This window comes from Podarcis pityusensis (assembly GCF_964106645.2).
Source record: "Podarcis pityusensis genome assembly, chromosome: 17".
In the NCBI taxonomy this organism is placed as follows: domain Eukaryota; kingdom Metazoa; phylum Chordata; class Lepidosauria; order Squamata; family Lacertidae; genus Podarcis; species Podarcis pityusensis.
The window spans coordinates 23,628,126-23,646,386 of record NC_138042.1 but is presented as its reverse complement, the minus strand read 5'-3'; the positions used below and the strand labels follow the sequence as shown (position 1 = coordinate 23,646,386).

General features: G+C 40.7%; 2 protein-coding genes across 16 annotated transcripts in view; one reads left to right on the top strand and one right to left on the bottom strand.

The window, feature by feature from the left end:
* FREM1 (FRAS1 related extracellular matrix 1) overlaps window positions 1-18,261 on the top strand; it is a gene marked incomplete at its 5' end in the record, with an annotated part of 715,053 nt that overhangs the window by 516,763 nt on the left and 180,029 nt on the right. The window lies entirely within an intron of this gene.
* Window positions 1-18,261, bottom strand: part of NFIB (nuclear factor I B) — a 208,937-nt gene that overhangs the window by 64,980 nt on the left and 125,696 nt on the right. For all 11 annotated transcript variants that reach the window (XM_080987849.1, XM_080987839.1, XM_080987842.1 and 8 more), the window contains exons 4-6: window positions 8,063-8,131; window positions 5,633-5,753; window positions 4,419-4,537 (exon numbers count right to left, since the gene is read on the bottom strand). In XM_080987849.1, coding sequence (XP_080843975.1) covers window positions 4,419-4,537; window positions 5,633-5,753; window positions 8,063-8,131 — 309 coding nt within the window. The remainder of the gene's footprint in view (window positions 1-4,418; window positions 4,538-5,632; window positions 5,754-8,062; window positions 8,132-18,261) is intronic.

Below are 18,261 nucleotides of genomic sequence, written 5' to 3'. Positions count from 1 at the left end.
AGTGTTTCTTCTTTTTTCCTTTGTGACGTGACCCGAGTCCTCTCGTATGGAGACCCTGGGGATGAACTGTACCAGGTCCCTTGGTACTTACCAACTCTGAACATCAAAACCATAGTTCCCGGTGCTGAAGTTGCCACAAAATCAGACCTCAAATGTGCCAATTCATGGTAAGAAATACATCTGCCCCTGAATTTCAGGAGACCGAAAAAGTATTTTCTGGTAACGCAACGTAACAATGTCTTGGGTGAAGAATGATGGACAACAGGTGAGTGTGATGGAATTCTGAGTGAAGCGAGCCCCAGATATAGAACGTCAGAGTTGACTTTGACAGATAAAAGGGGTGTAAAAAAGAGTGGAGCTGAGCAGAGAGTGAAGGGGGTGCCATGAGGGAGAGAATGAGTGTGTTGTGTTCTGGTAGGATTCTCAAACCACATGTCTTGTGTAAATGTATACAATAAAGAATCCTATTGCTCTCTAGAATTGAGTAGGTAATGACAGGTATTTTGACGACCACTACTGGAAGTCTGGGCTTAGTGGATTGAGTGAACTAGTTAACTCCAAGGACCAGGGCCTCGGAGAGGAACCTAGAATGTGTCAAAGGTTTCCTCTTAAAGATTTATCATGCTGCCTTATCCCAAACCAACCTTATTCTAAGTTGGAAACACATTTTTGTTTGCACATTCAGGATATGCGAAACCTGGCAGTCTAGTTTACAATGGAAGGTCGTGCTTATCACTGAAGCACATCAACGGAAGTTGTAAGTATTTAAGTGTTTGAGAGGCAAAGTGACATGACAAACATCTCTTAAAACTAAAGAGACAGGATAGGAATCAATTCAGTAACCATTTAGAACGCCTAGCAAGGAATCGGCGAATAACACTCCAAACACATCCATGCAGCACTATTATTACTATAAACTAATATGAATTATCAGTCAAAGGTTAGACTGCAAAAAAGTGAAACAGTCCAGTCCCTATAATAAATCTGCATGGGAAAATTATTCCTGATACACCATAGTTCATGATAAAGGAGCTGCAAGAGGTTGGACAATGACCATTTTTGAAAATTGCCTCTGCAGACATAGGCACATGACGTTTACCCATTTTCTTTCCCATTTTAGCCTATTTCTTTTGTGTAATTCATGTGGCAATAGCCACCAGCAATGTCTTTCCTATCAACATCTATTACAGGAGCAGGACTAAAGCAATGGAACTAAGATCCTAAACAAATAACATAGGTTGCTTTTTTCAATGCCTCGAATACCACAAGAAAGGGAAAAAAGATTTATCGCCCAGGTATGTTTTCCTACACTTCAGTTAAAATTGTTGACTATACTTAAAACTGCCAAATAAAGAAGGGGGGGGGGACACAGGAACTTATGCCACTCCATAATCCTGGCCCCTGAAATGACCGGTTTTTACCATGAATCCGTTTAGACACAATTTTTTTTCTCTTAACTGCAGGTCACCAAAGCTTAAGCACCACAGAACTCTGCACTCCACAACTAGAATTATGCAGAGACCACCATGCAAAGGAACTTAAAAGATTATCCTTCTTGATACAAGCATTCAAGTTTTAAGAATTGGGTGACTTTTCATGAAACCAGTACCAAAAATCAACGACAACAAAACAGAGCATCTGTTCAGATGGTGCTCCCATCACTCATTGCATTTCCCCTTCCTGTTCCCCTCATGGTGTACAGAAGTGCTCACACAAATGGGAGCACAGGATTGCATCTTATTCTGGGTATGGAAATCACTCTAAATATCAATAACTAGGGTAAACGAGAATCCTCCTTAAATAGTTGTGAAGGTTCCTAGTACAGACGACCATGTCTGCATGTGGTGAGGGTAACTGAGGAAAATGAAAATAAATAATTGAGGATCACTTTTGATCTCATTCTTTGGGAGATGAATAAAGAGCAATGTCTGAGCACCCCAACAGATGTTAATAATAATAATAATAATAATAATAATAATAATAATAATAATACCAACCAATAGGCAAGTCTTTTTTTATTTTAAGCCCAATCCTATATCCCCATGTTTGCAAATATATGTACAAAAAGATACAAATAAAACTTGCATTATTTATAGAAAGTTGGGAGGGGGGAGTACATTCCAAATTGATATTTTGCAGTAAATGGGAAGAATGTAAAAACTGACCCAAATAAAATATTGTTTAAACATGCTGTAAAAAGATCATTTGGGGGAACGGGGGATACTGCCTGAGGTGCAAAGGGGCTGAGAGACATAAATATTTGGGGAATACTAAAATGGATCTTTTATGATTGGTACCACAACTGCTCCATAGAGTTTGCACATTCCCTTGAAGTAAAAACCCTGCACAAAAACCATCTTCTTAATGCTATGTTAAAAAGAAACGAGGCAAAAAAACTATGATCAATATAAATCTGAAACAAAGACTATTGCATACCATATACAATATGTAATTCATTTTTATGTGTAAGCTAGAAATAGTTATTAATTGCAACTGGGAAAGTGGATAACATCATGAGGTGATGAAATGAAAGATAAGGATCTTCTGAGAATGGGTAGCTTTCACTGGCTCAGGAGAAGTTATATCCTTTTACCACAAAATACCTAATTCTAGTAAACCGTGCACTTTTCTGTATAATATCGCTGGTCTTTCAAATAGCAAACAAGGGCATGAAATCCTGGCAGAGACAATTGGCCAGAACTAAGGAAGTTTGATTTTTGCTGATCAGATATGCTTCGCTTTCCTCCGTTATGTGCTAGGCGAGTTTCAGCTCCTCAACCCCACTTCCATGCACTGATGTCAGAGGACATCAGTGAAAGACTTGCCACCAACATAGGCAACGGCTCTCGCTGATGTCGTCTAAGACAAGGCATTGGTGCTCAGCAGTTTGATCTCGCTCAGCCCATGGTGCAGGAAAGCCCTCCCTTGCAGGCAGTTGCAAGAAAACAGCTGCCACTGATGTCCTCTAAGGCAAGACAGTGGGGCTGAGGAGCTGGAACTCAATCAGGCCTTATTACTATTGCCACTTAGCTAGGAATATGGCGTATCACTTGTATCAACAGAAAGTCAAATGTAAAGAACTGTTTTATTCAAGGCTAAGCCTTTGCCTGGATCTGTGCTGCTAAGCCAGGCATGTCCAAAGTCTGCTTCGGGGGCCTAATTCGGCCTGCCTATCAATTTAATCTGACCCCCCTGGGATAAAGTCCTAACTTCAATCCTAAAAAAAGCTCAACAACTTTGGTTGGCGCTCACGCAAAAAAGAATGCCACCAAGACTTCACAATTTGTCTGCTCTTAAAAGATAGTCTAAATGACTGGCCATGTCAGGGGTGGCTGGCTATCAAGGCAGGGAGCTATTCCTCCTTACAACTGAACTATTAGAAGCCATTTATTTAGCATTGTGGAACTTCCTCCCAACTCATATTCGACAGGCACACTCCCTGCTGAACTTCAGGTGCATGACCAAGTGGGAATTTTATGGAAGCATTCAAGTTTCTATTTGGTCTTAAGGTTAATTTTTTATTTTATTTGCTGCCTGGTTTATTTTTTTTATGCACGCTTTATATGAATGCCTTAAAGAAATAAAAATAATAAATGATAAACGGGAGGTGCACTTTGTTATGTTTGCTATGCGCAAGGATGGTGAGCAGAATGATTGCTGGCTAAATGTCTACAACTTTCAGGGTAGCAGTTACTGGGCAGTTGAGGGTAAACTAGTATGTTCATTGGCTTATATGTAAAGATAAACAGAAATAATTTAAGAACAAAGCAAAATGAAAATTTCAAGACATTAGGGAGCATACAATAGGAAGGCAAATCACCAGGGTTAAGGCTATTAGATCTTTTCTGGACCTGCTTCCGAACCTCTATTAGCAAACCAACATGGGGAAATAAAACACGTGAAGCCATTTCTTTTTCTTCATACCACCGGCAGCTTTACTTTCTTAATCCTTTCACATCAACTTGCTATTAAAGGCACAGAAACAAGGCCAGAAAAAAGGCAGGATGTTTATTCATTTTCTTATAAAATATACGGTGAAAGCTTAATAATTTATTCAATTATTTACCGGCGTTGCTAGATTCCGCTAGCCAAAGAGTCAGATGAATAAATTAATATCTATCCTGACCCTCTAATTTGACAGGTTTAGTTTCCAGTGAAAACTGTTGTTTTAGTAAAAGAATTGGTATGCATATTCACAATATCTGGGTGAAAGAAAAAAAAAAAGGAATGATGGTAAGGTTAATGATGACTAATGGACACTACTTTGTAAGTTTGAAAAGTCTAGGAACATACTTCAGCCTAGTAGTAGATTTAGATTTGAATCTCCATTTCAAACTGCAAAGCATGAATGTATTTATGAGGTAAAACAAAATTCCATAAATGAGTCTGAAGCACTATAAAGATATGGATTTACTCACCTTGATCTCTTTCATGCCATGTCCTGCTCCCAGCAGCTGGTGAATTGGGGGAAGGATAAAAGTCCCCTGTTGGGCTTGGTTCCATATTCTCATCTATGGATATAGTTTTGGGTCTCTTACTGTGAATATATAAGAAGAAGCATTAATTTAACTGCCTTTATGTGTATTAAAAGTAACAACAGACAGCTCTTTTGATCCAGATGGCATGTGTCAAGCCCAAAACTATTCCTGGGTTAAACCAAACTCTGATCTCATGTTTCCAGATCCAAAAACCTATTGCTCACATGCTACATTGAGGCTGAGAATATGCATATAATATATATGTATATGTATATATATATGTGTGTGTGTGTGTGTGTACACATATAGCAAGGATCTCACTAGATTTACAAGGAGCATCTCCACCTCCATTGTTCAGCCTGGATACTGAGGTCCAACTCCAAGGGCCTTCTGGCAGTTCCCTCACTGCGAAAGGGAACCAGGAAGAGGGCCTTTTCGGTGGTGGTGCCTGCCCTGTGGAATGCCCTCCCATCAGAAGTCGAAGAAATAAACAACTATCTGATTTTAAACGACATCTGAAGGCAGCCCTGTATAGGGAAGTTTTTAATGACTGATGTTTTATCCTGCTTTTATTGTGTTGGGAGCTGCCCAGAGTGGCTGGAGAAACCCAGCCAGATGGGTGGGGTATGAATAAATTATTATGATTATGATTATGATTATGATTATTATTCACACTTCTTACATCAACAGTATTTGCTGTTGTTGCTGTTGCTATTGTTTGACAAAATGATCGCTTTGAAAGCTTCCACCCTATTTTGTTGACTTTCTTGATAATGTAAAATGTATCACCACACCTACTTGATTTTTCCATTTTAATAGAAAGCATTGGAAATATTTAACTGTTACTTGTCTACACATAATTAAGAAGTACAATATTGCACTTCATCGTCATTTTATTTACACGCCGCCTTTCCGCCGTTAAAAACTATGCTGAAGGAGGCTTACGACATAAAAAGAGTTGCATAATTACAAAAGATAACAACGGTAGTCTTAAACTGCAAATAAAGCACATCAATAAGTACACTGCTGAATTGAACAATTTCCACATAAAGCATAAGATATAAAAATAAAAATACAAAAAAATAGCAGCAGCAGCAACAACAACAAAAAACACCCTAACAATAGCTAGATCTTTTTTAAAATGATATGCTCACCTGGTTGGTGGAGAGGATAGTGACCTCTGTAAGTTTACACCCGAGTTCATGTCATGGTAGTATGGTTGACTTGGAAGTTCTCCAATTGGGAAGTTGACTCCAGCTCCCTGGGTTATAGGCGCTAAAGCACACAGCATTAAGATAGTCACACCAGTCTTTAAACAGCAATTTAATACTAACAAAAGCACACCCTTAAACGAAGTTCTCTCTATATTTTTGTCTAATGAGAAGCAAGAGGAAATTAATTTTCCTAGTTGCATAATTTGAGGAAAAATTAACCCATAACCAGGGAAAAGCTAGACAGTTATGTGATTAACTATTTCCATGAGTTCTCCTGGTCCGTCAACATTTCATGAAAAGAGTGAAAATTACTGTCACAAGTACAATACTTCTGTTATATAATTTAAAATGTATTTATTCTGGACGCAACAACACAAAAATGGGATTATTTTAAATGCAGCATAAACACATGCTTGTTTCAGTTGGTGAAACAGAATATCTATTGGAAAATAAACTCTTATTTTACATACATTAATATGCTCCATGCATTATTTTCACTTTCATTAATATAAGCATGCATTACATTACTTATTTACAACAAATGTGTGTGTTTATTATCTCTTGGTGCCCTTCAATCAAATTCTTGGGGTAGTTTACATACAATTTACTTGCTAATTGGAAGGGCCCAGAACGTTAAACTAATTGTTTCATGTCACAGTATAATAATCCAAATACACCTGAAATTGGAAGTTTTCACTGTTGCTGCATATTTGTGAATGACTTTAATGCAATTTAGAATACTAAAGGCTGCAATTGTGTGCCTATTTACCTGAAAGTAAGTGCTAGGGAATACAGTGGAATTGACTCCTGAGTAAACATGCACAAGTGCTGTACATTAACACATTTTTCTATTCAACCAACAACTGCACTTTATCATGCAAGTATATTCAAAAGCCATGATGAATAATCTTAGCTCAGGCTATTCTCTAACTATAGGATGCTCACTGTATGTATTATTCTCATGACAGATGAAGAAATGTATTTATTAACTATTCTGAACTAAAATTAAGCTTCCTATTTATAACATTTCTTCCTTGCTGGCATAAGAAAGCTTATTCCTTGTTTAACTGATTTCCATGCTTATTAAAAAAAAACTTCCTTGCAATCTTCAGCATAAACTAAACTTGGTATGCAAACCTTTGTAGAAAATAAAAATGTCTGAACAGATCAACCTGATACTTCATTAAAAGAAAGCTAATAGTATAGAACTGAAACTATTAATTTAACGACAATCTCACTCTGCTCTTTCAACCAAAGGCTTGCAGCCCAATCCTATGCAGGTTTATTCAGAAATTAATTTGATGGCACTTATTCCTAAGGAAGTGTCCATATGTTTGCAGCCATAATCATAGATATTTGGTGGACCTCATTGAATGGGATTAATTTATTAAATATACCGTATTTTTTGCCCTATAGGATGCACTTTTTCCCTTCCAAAAATGAAGGGGAAATGTGTGTGCATCCTATGGGGTGAATGCAGGCTTTCGCTGAAGCCTGGAGAGCAAGAGGGGTCGGTGCGCACCGACCCCTCTCGCTCTCCAGGCTTCAGGAGAGCCCCACCAGCCCCACAAGCTCGGGGGACAGCAGGGAGATGGAACGCCGCCATCCCACTGTCCCCCGACCTGGTTTGGAGGCTGGCGGCGGGGAGAAGCGTGCTTGTCCCTGCCGCCAGCCCCGCAACCCCGGGGGACAGCGGAGAGGCGCAGCACGCCATCCCGCTGTCTCCCGACGTGGTTTGGAGGCTGGCGGAGGGCTTCCCCCTCCCCCAGCCCCACAAGCTCCCAGAGCGGGCTTCGCGCAGCTCTCCGCAAGCTGTGGGAGCCCAGCGTGACTTCACGCTGGGCTCCCACGGCTTGCGGAGAGCTTCCTGTTCTGGGGGCTGGGGTTGGGGGAAGCTCGGGCTTCCCCCGCCCCAGCCCCGCACCTGGGGGGGGAAATAAAAAAAAATCATTTATTTCCCCCCAAAAAATCTAGGTGCGTCCTATGGGCCGGTGCGTCCCATAGGGCAAAAAATACGGTACTCTGTAAACATGTAACTTATCTACAGGGCAAGTCAGAATGTTAGCAGCTTGCTCAAAGTCATTTAGTGAAGTTCATAGGGTTCACTAACTAGATATATAATCAGATCCTACTGTATAAACACTAAACAATGCATATAACCCCACAAAACTGCCTGTATTTTTAAAAGCAAATGGTTTGTCAGAATATGCCAATTCAACAATGGGAGGCCAAGGGAGAAGATTTCACTATAACATGTGTCTAGGGTTCCACGGACTTCAAATGTTAATGTTTCCTGTGGTCTGGAGTTCAGATTCTTAGCAAGAAACATTGTAATACACAAAACTATGGGTTAAAAGAAGAGAAACTTACTTCTCGACACCCGCACCAGTTCCGATACATTGAAGACTCCAGATTTTACAAAACTATCCTCAAGATACACTGGAAGGGAAAACATGAAAAGACAATTAGTTACATTGGGATGAAAAAGACATTCATAAATTCAAATCCCCACTCAAATGCTACAAAATTAAATTGTCAGAATGCACCAATTATTACGAGACTTTCTACATTGGTAGATTATTGCAAATAAATAGCATATAATTGCTTTCTTGATCAGTTTTCTATTTGTTTTGGAAAACTGTTCCCCCCCCCCCCCCATGGAACTGGGCAACACCAAACTTGCACACAAGTAAATGTTTCAAGTATGTTTCACGGTGGCTAAAATGGCAAACCTTTTACTCAAACAGATTTTTTAAAATTGTTCTTATTTTGTTATTATGTGGCGTATTTTTGTGTCTTGATGCTGTAAACTGCCCTGTGTTTCTCAGATGATGGGTAGTATATAAATTAAAATAAAATAAAATAAAATAAAAATAAAAATAAACTTCAGGAAGAACTTTCTGACGGTACGAGCTGTTCTACTGTCGAATGGTCTGTTGTGGGCTCTCCTTCCTTGGAGGTTTTTAAGCAGAGGTCGGATAGCCATCTGCCATGCATGCTTTAGCTGAGATTCCTGCATTGCAGGGGGCCGAACGAGATGCCCCTTAAAATGTGTGTGCATGTTTTACCCAGCTGAGTGGCAATGGAGAGGTACCACCTGTTGTGTGTCGAGACCCCATAGCCACCCCCTCGTTGATGCATAAGACACAAGGACACAGATATTAGGTTAATGGTTATTGGGCAAATTGAGGCCACAACTTTATTGGTTACAGATTATGAGCGGTATTGGCTTAGGCATTGGAATTGACCTGACTATATCTGACTCCTGCCCATCACACAGGGAGTCCTATAAGGGTCCACCACCAGTAGGGGGAGCCCCGTCAATGCAAACCAACTCAAGCTCCCCCTGGGTTCCCGACAGGGTCGTGGCATGGCCCTAGCCCTGCCCTGGGCTTCGAACATGATCAACACCCCCGGATCCCTTTAACACAGCCTTTCTCAACCTGTGGATCCCCAGATGTTGTTGACCTACATCTCCCAACACCCCTAGCTAGCAAGGCCAGAGCTCAGGGATGATGGGAGTTGTAGTCCAACAACATCTGGGGACCCACAGGTTGAGAACCGCTGCTTTAATGGAATACCCTTAAGCTTGGAGGGGCAGGCGATGGCCACACCTCCCCTCCCCCATCATAAGATCAACCAATTCCTAACTGCCAAACCTTACAAAGTTGTGACGATTGGTCTGAGGTAGGCAAAAACCAAATGGCCCATGCCAATTTGCCAAGTGGAAAAATTCCTACCAGACCCCTCAACGGTGACCAACTGAGGTCCATAGCAAGGCCAATATCGAAACCTGAAAATAGGGTGGGCAGGCGGGAGATTGAGGAAGCGAGCCAGAAGGAAGCTCTCTGGCTCACACCACCGTTTAAATGGGGCCCAGCCACGCCCCCCCCCAGCCAGTGGATTGGCTGGTTGGAACAATGATGTGGGCGGGGACCTCTGGGAGACGTGTGACTCTGCCCCCGCCCCTCGACGGGAATGGATGGCCATGTGGTCCACCGCAACTCCTCCCCACAGGGAAGTGGTGTGGATATCTATTTCCCCTTATTGGCAGCAGAGCACCCAGCCAGGTGAGATTTGAGATTTAGCAGCCCACCAAAAAGCACTGCAACACAGCAAGAAATGGTCATGCAGGATACAAGGTCCTATAATCTCCAGGCCTTCCTGCTGATGCACAAAACAGAGGTGCAACTCGGCTTGTAAATACGTTCAAATGCATTGCAAATAAAATTGATGAGGCATGTCGCCATTGCAGGATAGGGATAGCGATTTGAGGGGAGGAGTGTTTAAAGAGCGGACAAGCGCTGCTATTTTTCTTTTCCATTTTCCTTCTTATCTCCTGTACCTGCTGATCCCCCCCCCCCCCGGAACGGCCAGTTTTTTATTTTTTTTAATACAGCGATTTTGCAGTGAAGAAGTTTCGCATGGAACAGCTGTTTAAAACATTTAAGAAACTGCGCCACGGAGTTGCCTTTGGCAACAAGCAGTGAAAATAAACACACTGCATGCTTTCCTTTGGGCTGAGGAAACAAAATGGCTAGGTTGTGCTCAAGAAAGCAGAAGTAAGGTGATAGACAGCACTCGAGGAAACGTCACCACAAACATAAAGCCTTGCCCAAACAATGCACCTTAGTGTGTTCAGAGCTGTGTAATGTGCAATTTGAAATTAGATTCTCTTCCTTTATAGGGTTATCTGTGGGTTGGAAAAATCCCAGTCAACTGGCAGAAAAAGGGGAAGCTACCCCTTGAATGAGGACATCATATGTACACCATCAGAGAGAGAGAGAGAGAGAGAGAGAGAGAGAGAGAGAGAGAGAGATTTTAATCCACTTTAAACTCACATGTGGAACCCTAAACTAGAAAAAATAGCTGAACTTAGAGAACAGGAGTATTAAACATTGTTTAGCATCCATTTTCCGTGCTTCAGCAGCCCCCACCAGAAAACAAAATTGCATCCGTTGGGCAGTGGATTTAGTAGATAAGGGCAAGATGTTGCTGGAAGATACTTGCCTACATGTTTAGTTGCTGGAAGATACTTGCCTACATGCAATCTGGAGTAAGGTTACCAGATTTTTTTTGCAATGAATCCGGGGACACTTTTCAACTTCAATTGATTTTGTATGGGGACTAATTTGTACATCCGTGAACTGTCCCCAGGAAACGGGGATATCTGGAGAACCAAGTTAGAAGAAGAGGGGATATTCTGCCCATCATTAAATAAATACAATTAACTTCATCTTAGCAATGAAAAGGAAATTGAAAACCTTTCTTCTCTTTGAGCAGCGTAAAAAAAAAGTTTCTCCCTTTTACATAGCTTTTGTATATTCCTTGACCTGGAAAAAGGAAGCAGCCTAAGCACCCCCTTTTTCATTACACAGACAAAGCGATACTGAGAGTAAAACCAGCTCTGAAAACGCAGCAGACCAACAGTTTCTATTTAAAATATTAAATGAGTGTTTAAAAGCTTAAATGAGAGTAACCACATAGCTGGCGCTGTGCTGCATTACGCATCATCCCCAAGCACTCTGCTCTGCAAGTTGCATTCCAAAGGTGCCTTTGAGTACAGGAAGGTAAACACAATATGTTCTAGCACCAAGAGGATTTGGTGAGGATATCTAGTTAGCAAATCCACTGTGGCTGGGTACTTGACTTCCAGCTGTGTGATAGAAAAATCATTCTATATTTGCAATCTGCTGTAATGGAAAATCACTCTATATTTGCAATCTGCTGTGATTTGGTTGCAGAGGCGGCAAAAGGTAAGCAGCAGAAAGTTCTTACCAAACTTTGAGGGGGGGGGGAAGCTATTGTTGTTATGTATGCGTGCACAATGGCTAGATGCTAACCTCTGTTGAAAAGAACATTTCATTTTTCTATCATATCATCACAGTTTGTTCAAGGGAAAAGAAAGAATTTCCCTCCCACATTGCATGGTGCTTTAACTTCAAAAAGGCTGTGCTATGCGTGCCTACTCAGAAATAAACTGAGTTCAAAAGGCTCTATCACAGGACCGCAACCTAAGTAATTCCTGCATTAACTCATAATATACATTTAAATAGAATTCTTGGCATATATTTCTCATTTACTCCCTGTCTGGTGGCCAGATTTCACAGCACTTAAAGCTAATATAAGGATCTAGTAGCATCACTGACTAAAGACCCATTTTGCCCAAGAGATAATGTCATGTGGAATAGTATAATTCACTAATTATTATCGCTGCTAACTTTTAAATCTGATGGAGCAAAAATCTTCCTGCAAAAATCTGAACAATGCCATTTGTTATCATCAAAGGAGATGCCTCCGTATTTAAAGACCAAAGAGCTGGAGAGGTTAATTGCTTTCTTCTTTTTTAAGGAGATGTGAAAACCCCTACTTTAATACTACAATTATGAGGCTGGTGTCATTGTGAATACTGGGCAAAGACCCAAGTACTGTGTGCACCCATCTCTTAAAAGACAAGTTTGGAGCAAGTTGTCATAACACAGCATGTAAAAAAAAAGAAGTACCTGAAGGCTATGTGGACTTTCAAAATGCAAGCTAGTGCTTAAAAATGGATTTTCCTCCATTCAAACACACCAAATTACTGGCTGTAAATCTTGAAGGTTTATGATATAAAATATTTCATCCTACCAAAAACTACCCCTTTCAGACCATTTAAATCACAACGGCAACTTGTGTTAAAGGGCTTTGTTCTACAGATACCGTATTTTTTGCTCTATAAGACTCACTTTTTCCCTCCTAAAAAGTAAGGGGAAATGTGTGTGCGTCTTATGGAGTGAATGCAGGCTGCAGAAGCCAGAAGCCAGAACAGCAAGAGGGATTGCTGCTTTCACTGTGCAGCAATCCCTCTTGCTGTTCTGGCTTCCGAGAATCAGAATATTTTTTTTCTTGTTTTCCTCCTCCAAAAACTAGCTGCGTCTTGTGGGCTGGTGTGTCTGCGTCTTGTGGGCTGGTGCATCTTATAGAGCGAAAAATGCGGTACTTAAAATACCTGGTCTGGTATTTACAAATCTTCATTCAGTGTATTAAGGATCTTTCAGTTTAATTATAATTTTATGAATAAAGCTATACTGGTTTTTTTTTTTATTTCAAAGACTAGAATTGCCTTCTGGGCTCATTGAACACTATTTACAGCACATCAGACTATGTCTTGATACTGGACAGATCACGAAGAAAGAAGTAATCAAATTGTGCTCAGAGACCACCTAATACGAGTTCAAGATCTGGGCATCCAACTAGTAAAAAGAAAAAAAAGAAAAAAATCTGGCCAATTGACCAGTCAAATGTAATCAAGGAAAGTTCAATCATTTTTAACTTGATCAGAAGAAAACGATGCTTTAATTATCACAGGTTTGGCACATGCTGATTATGAAGGGATTCACACATTTTGATTGGGCTTTGTAGCCACCACAAAAAAGGCTACATTTATCAGGTCCCTTTTCCTCCCTCAACTAGCAGGGACTTGTTCCCAACATTGTGTTATGCCTCCAAAACTAAGCACAAGGTAATAATCCCCTGCTCCCTTTCCAACTGCAAGCTTTGGAGCTAGACGGACTGCTGGAAAATTGATGGAAGATCAAAGGTGTCCTGAGGAACCTCTGGAGCAATTCCTCATCTGGGAACATATGTCATGCTGTATTTCTGAGGTGTTCAGAGCCTGGCAGAAATACAATTGTCCAAGGCTGGGACTTGTAATCCTCTCAACAACAAGGTGAGACAGCACAGCAGGAGCTGAGAATGGACTTGGGAACTATAGAACAGATCTTTTTTTAAAATGGCAAATAATTGGTATAGTAGGGTGCAAGGTTTCTATAAATGTGAATTATTCAGTCACTACTGAATGGCTCTTCTCTTTGGCTTTTATTATAGAACAATAGGGTCAGCCAACAGTTTTACTTACACACACACACACACAAAAATGAACTCAACTTACAGATAAAGCCAAGAAACAGCTATTATTAAAAACAAAAATTATAAAGGCAAAAACAAAAATTATAAAAATTTAATAATTTTTAATAAAAATTATTAAAAACAAAAATTATAAAAATAAGCATTGGTGTGCAATGGGCAAATAGCGAATATCCCTAACATCAACTATCAGCATCCTTTGAACAATCCTTTCTATCAAGTTCAAACAAGGACATGCAGCAAGTACTCTTAGAAAATACTACACCATTAGGAGCTCCTTGCATCGTGAGATTTATCAGCACCATAGCAGATGTAACTTAAACATGATGTACATAACGTACTCCCTGTGAGATTGTATCACTTCAGAATCCAGGTGGGAATCACATCTCTGAAGCTTCATATCTCTGGAATCGCACCAAAGCTTGCGGCAAAAGGAATATTCAAACGTCATATAGAAGTGTTTTTCTTTTAGCCTTGTGTTAGCTTGCCATATGTACAGGTTTTGAATGTGGGTGGGAATCAGAGAGCACTTAAAATTGTGTTTCTGCTTATCTGAATTAATTCCGAGGAAGTTTTGTTTGAGGTGGCCTTAATAGCCAAGGTGAAGTATCGTTAGTCATTATACTGTCTATGCATTGTAAATGTATTTCACAAAGAATAAATGGTATTGGGGGAAGGAGGTGACAGTTGGCAACTGGTTCGTTATTCTGTTTGTTAACTCTCTGAGACCATGGGAGTGTAGAAACTTCAAGCAAATGCTGGCTGGAGGAGTTCCCAACCTGACAAGTAAGGATTTACCTTCAAGTCTTGTGTAAGGTGTCTATTTTATCACAAATAGCTAACAAGCACACCAATGCTTATTTTTCTTTGCTCTATTTATTTTATAAAAGAGAGAACTTCCAGCAACCTTGCATCTCAAAGGCAGGGACAGTGAAACCTCTTCCATTTGCCAATTAGTAAGGCCAACTGTGTTGCAGACAACATCTGCTGGCTACTTCAGATTTTATTATTAATGCTTTTGTGAAAAATAAAGCCAGAAATGTAAACATGGAAGAATAAAGACATTTCACTTTGGTTTTAGTAACTTCCTGCATGTCTCTTGCACATGGCACACTGCAAATCCAAACAAAAAAATCATTATATTTTAAGCGAAGGGAAGAACACTGTGATCTCTGCCAACATCCCTTCCCATTCAGAAAGAACACTACCCTGCTTTATATTCTGAAGAAATCTCAAAGTGGTTTACAACACATTAAATCATCAGTGTGGTGTAGTGTTTAGACTAGGACTTGGGAGGAGGAGGAGGAGGAGGAGGAGGAGGAGGAGTTTGGATTTGATATCCCGCCTTTCACTCCCCTTCAGGAGTCTCAAAGCGGCTAACATTCTCCTTTCCCTTCCTCCCCCACAACAAACACTCTGTGAGATGAGTGGGGCTGAGAGACTTCAAAGAAGTGTGACTGGCCCAAGGTCACCCAGCAGCTACATGTGGATCAGGGTTCAAATCCCCACTCAGTCCTGAAGCTCACTGGGTGACCCTGGGCCAGTCACAACCTCTTAACCTACCTCACAGAGTCGTTGTAGGGATTGACTGGGGGGGGGGGATGAACTATGTACTCCTTGGAGGAAAAGGTGGGGCACAAATAAGCACTTCTACTTACCTGTTTCGGAAAGCTGGAGGGAGCTAGCCAGATGGAGATGTCTTTAACCAACCTGGCATCCAGAGATCTCCACCTGGCTGCAATTGGACCTGTGCCAGTCTAAAAATGTGCCTGGCACCTGGGGAATTCCTAACACTGATAAACAGATCTGGGAGGGTCGAGAAGGAAGTTAGTACAAGAATCTGGGGCAGATTTAATGGTTTGGGATACTTGAGGTGGTGGCAGTGTCAACTAGGAAAGCTTTTTGGATGTCTATGTGTTTTGATGAGAACTTGTTGAAGGTGCTAGGCAAGGAAATGGGCAAAAACCTCTGCTTGGCCACTGGGCCTGTAATACTGTATGTGGATGCTGCAGCTGTACCACCGCAAAGTTGTGATGTTGCACAACTCGAGTGCTCCTTATACCCCCTTGCTATAGCCTCCCCGACTTGCACAGGCAATGAAATGATGTCATGTGATTCCAGCTGTGCTACAATAAGTTGGTGAAACTGGGTTCCCCAACTAATACATGTGTTATGTATAATCAATTCGCATGTAGGATCTTGTAAAATGTAGCACCTGCCTATCAACGGTAACTGAATAACAACAAATTCCTCATATGTTGCAATCATTCCAGGAAGGAACAGCTCAGTTTATAATTGAATATGGAACAGTGCCATCAGAGTTCTTGCCCTGCAGCCACACACACACACAAATATAGAACCTTCTCTCAAATGGAGATTTACCAACTGCAGCCAATATGTTTAAAAACAGGTCAATAGAAACTGGGAGCTTCTTGGTCCAAAAGCCATGCAACTTCCAATCAACGGGTTTCTCTGCCTACTGAAAGTGTTGGTCCATCTGTTAGTCAGGTGTCATGGCCAACAGCACCAAAGTCCATTTAATTAATTTATGAAATCTTTAGGGATACCAATGGTTTGTGTGTGATGGCTGATATGGATTTCCACCTTCTTCATGGTGCTACAAAGATTATGAGATCGGCGAATGACATGTGTGACATTTCGTTTTCACGAAACATTGGTTTGTCTTCCTACTACTGGCTGAACCTTAAGAGTGAGCCAAGTAGCCCATTAAAATTTGTGGGACTGTTAAGATTTCAAGCTTCTCCCTACAACGAGAAAATCTGCTTTTAGACACTAAACACGGGCACAAAGAAGAACCTGAAACCACAGAAAATGGTATGCTGAGTGTTGCAAGAAAAAAAGTATTGTGTAGGATGGGAATAGCTTATGCAGGAACAGATTCTCTGCCTAGTACTACAGGAGTTGTGTAGATTTTGTGCTACTGAAGTTAGTAATTTTTTGAAGTTCATTGACAAACTATTGCAGGATCTCTAAACTTGTGTTCAATTTCCCCACACGAGAAACATCAGTTACTTCTTAGAAATGCAAAAAAAACCAACCATTGAATAAGCAAGTAGTGATGTAGAAAAAACACATTTGAACACGCCACTGGAATTTTACAAATCGATCTGCCCAAGCAAACAGAGGAATTAACCACAGTTCATTTGTAATCTTGTAATTGTAACTTTTTTAAAAAAAATCTCCATATAAAATAGCCAGAATAACTGAAACAGCAAGAATCACGAAAGGAAATTGTAAAAGTTTATTGGGGGGGGAGGGGACAACAAGGGTTGCTTGTAAAATAACAAAATGCCAGTGCCTTAACTGACACCATAATCCAATGGCACTATAAGTATGAGACACTTCTCTTAATTCAAGACTAACAGACTTGGAAGGAGCACCACTGCTCCAAGAATCCATACCAGAGGGAGCATGCAAGGGCAACACTGCAAGAAAATCTATACAAATAGATTCTGGTCCATTTGTTATTTACAAAAACAGTGTGCCCAAGTGTTTTCAGTATTATATCATTCAACACGCTGAAGCTGCTTAAGCAGAAGAGAGGCAAGGGACTCTTAGGCCATAACTTTTCTACCCTTCTTGCCATACAGGTTAGTTCCCTGTCCACAAGAGGGTAAGTTATGGTGCAGTAAAATAATATAGCCATCCATGCTCAAAACACATGCAACTCAATGAAAAACTACTAATTATATTTTCAGAAGAGCTATAAAGATAAAGACCACCTATTACGACTAAAAGATTAATTCTGGAGCCATGTTAATGCTCGTCCTGCCCTAAACAGCTAACAGAAAACCATTGCATAGCATGTATAGCCAGGCCCAAGGGTACGTAGCTCTTCCAAGGCTGCTGACCACATCTATCAGGGTATTCTGATAGATCCCTGGGATCCCCAGCCAGAAGAGGCATTCTACTTCCTAGGCAAACGCAAGCTATTTCGAGGAAGTGAATGTTTTTTTCCTCCCCTCTGCTTAGTTTCAGCAAATGATTTAACATGCTGGACACCATGGGATGAATTTATTGGGGTCCATCTTGTAGCCACAATTAAGAGTTTGAGAGTGGGCCAGACCCTCCAAGCATCCACAAGGGCCAACATCGATGTTGAAATCCAGCATTGCCTGAGCTCTGCGAGTGCAGCTTTCTCCTGTTTGAAGTGCAGAGTGTTTGAGGACCAGGAAATTCACGAGGAAAGCTAAATGCTTGTTTAAAAAGCTATTGTACTACCAACCCTTACTGTATGCTTGTGAAACACGGACTACTTATAAACACCATCACCAACTCCTCAAAAGATTCTATCAATGGTACCTCCAAAAAATTTCACATATCACTTGGGGAAGACAGGCAAACTAATGTCAGTCTACTGGAAGAAGGAAAGATCACCAGTGTCAAAGCAATGATTCTTCAACATAAACTTTGTTAGACTGGTCATGTGGTTCAGATACCTCATTATCGTCTTCCAAAGCAACTACTCTGTTCCAAACTTAATGGAAAGCACAATGCTGGTGGACAACAAAAGAGGTTTAAAGATGCTCTCAGGGCAAATCATAAAAAATGCAGTATAAGAACAGATAATTGGGAAACAGTGGCCTGAGAGAGCTCCAACTGGAGAATAAAGGTAAAGGGACCCCTGGCGGTTAAGACCAATC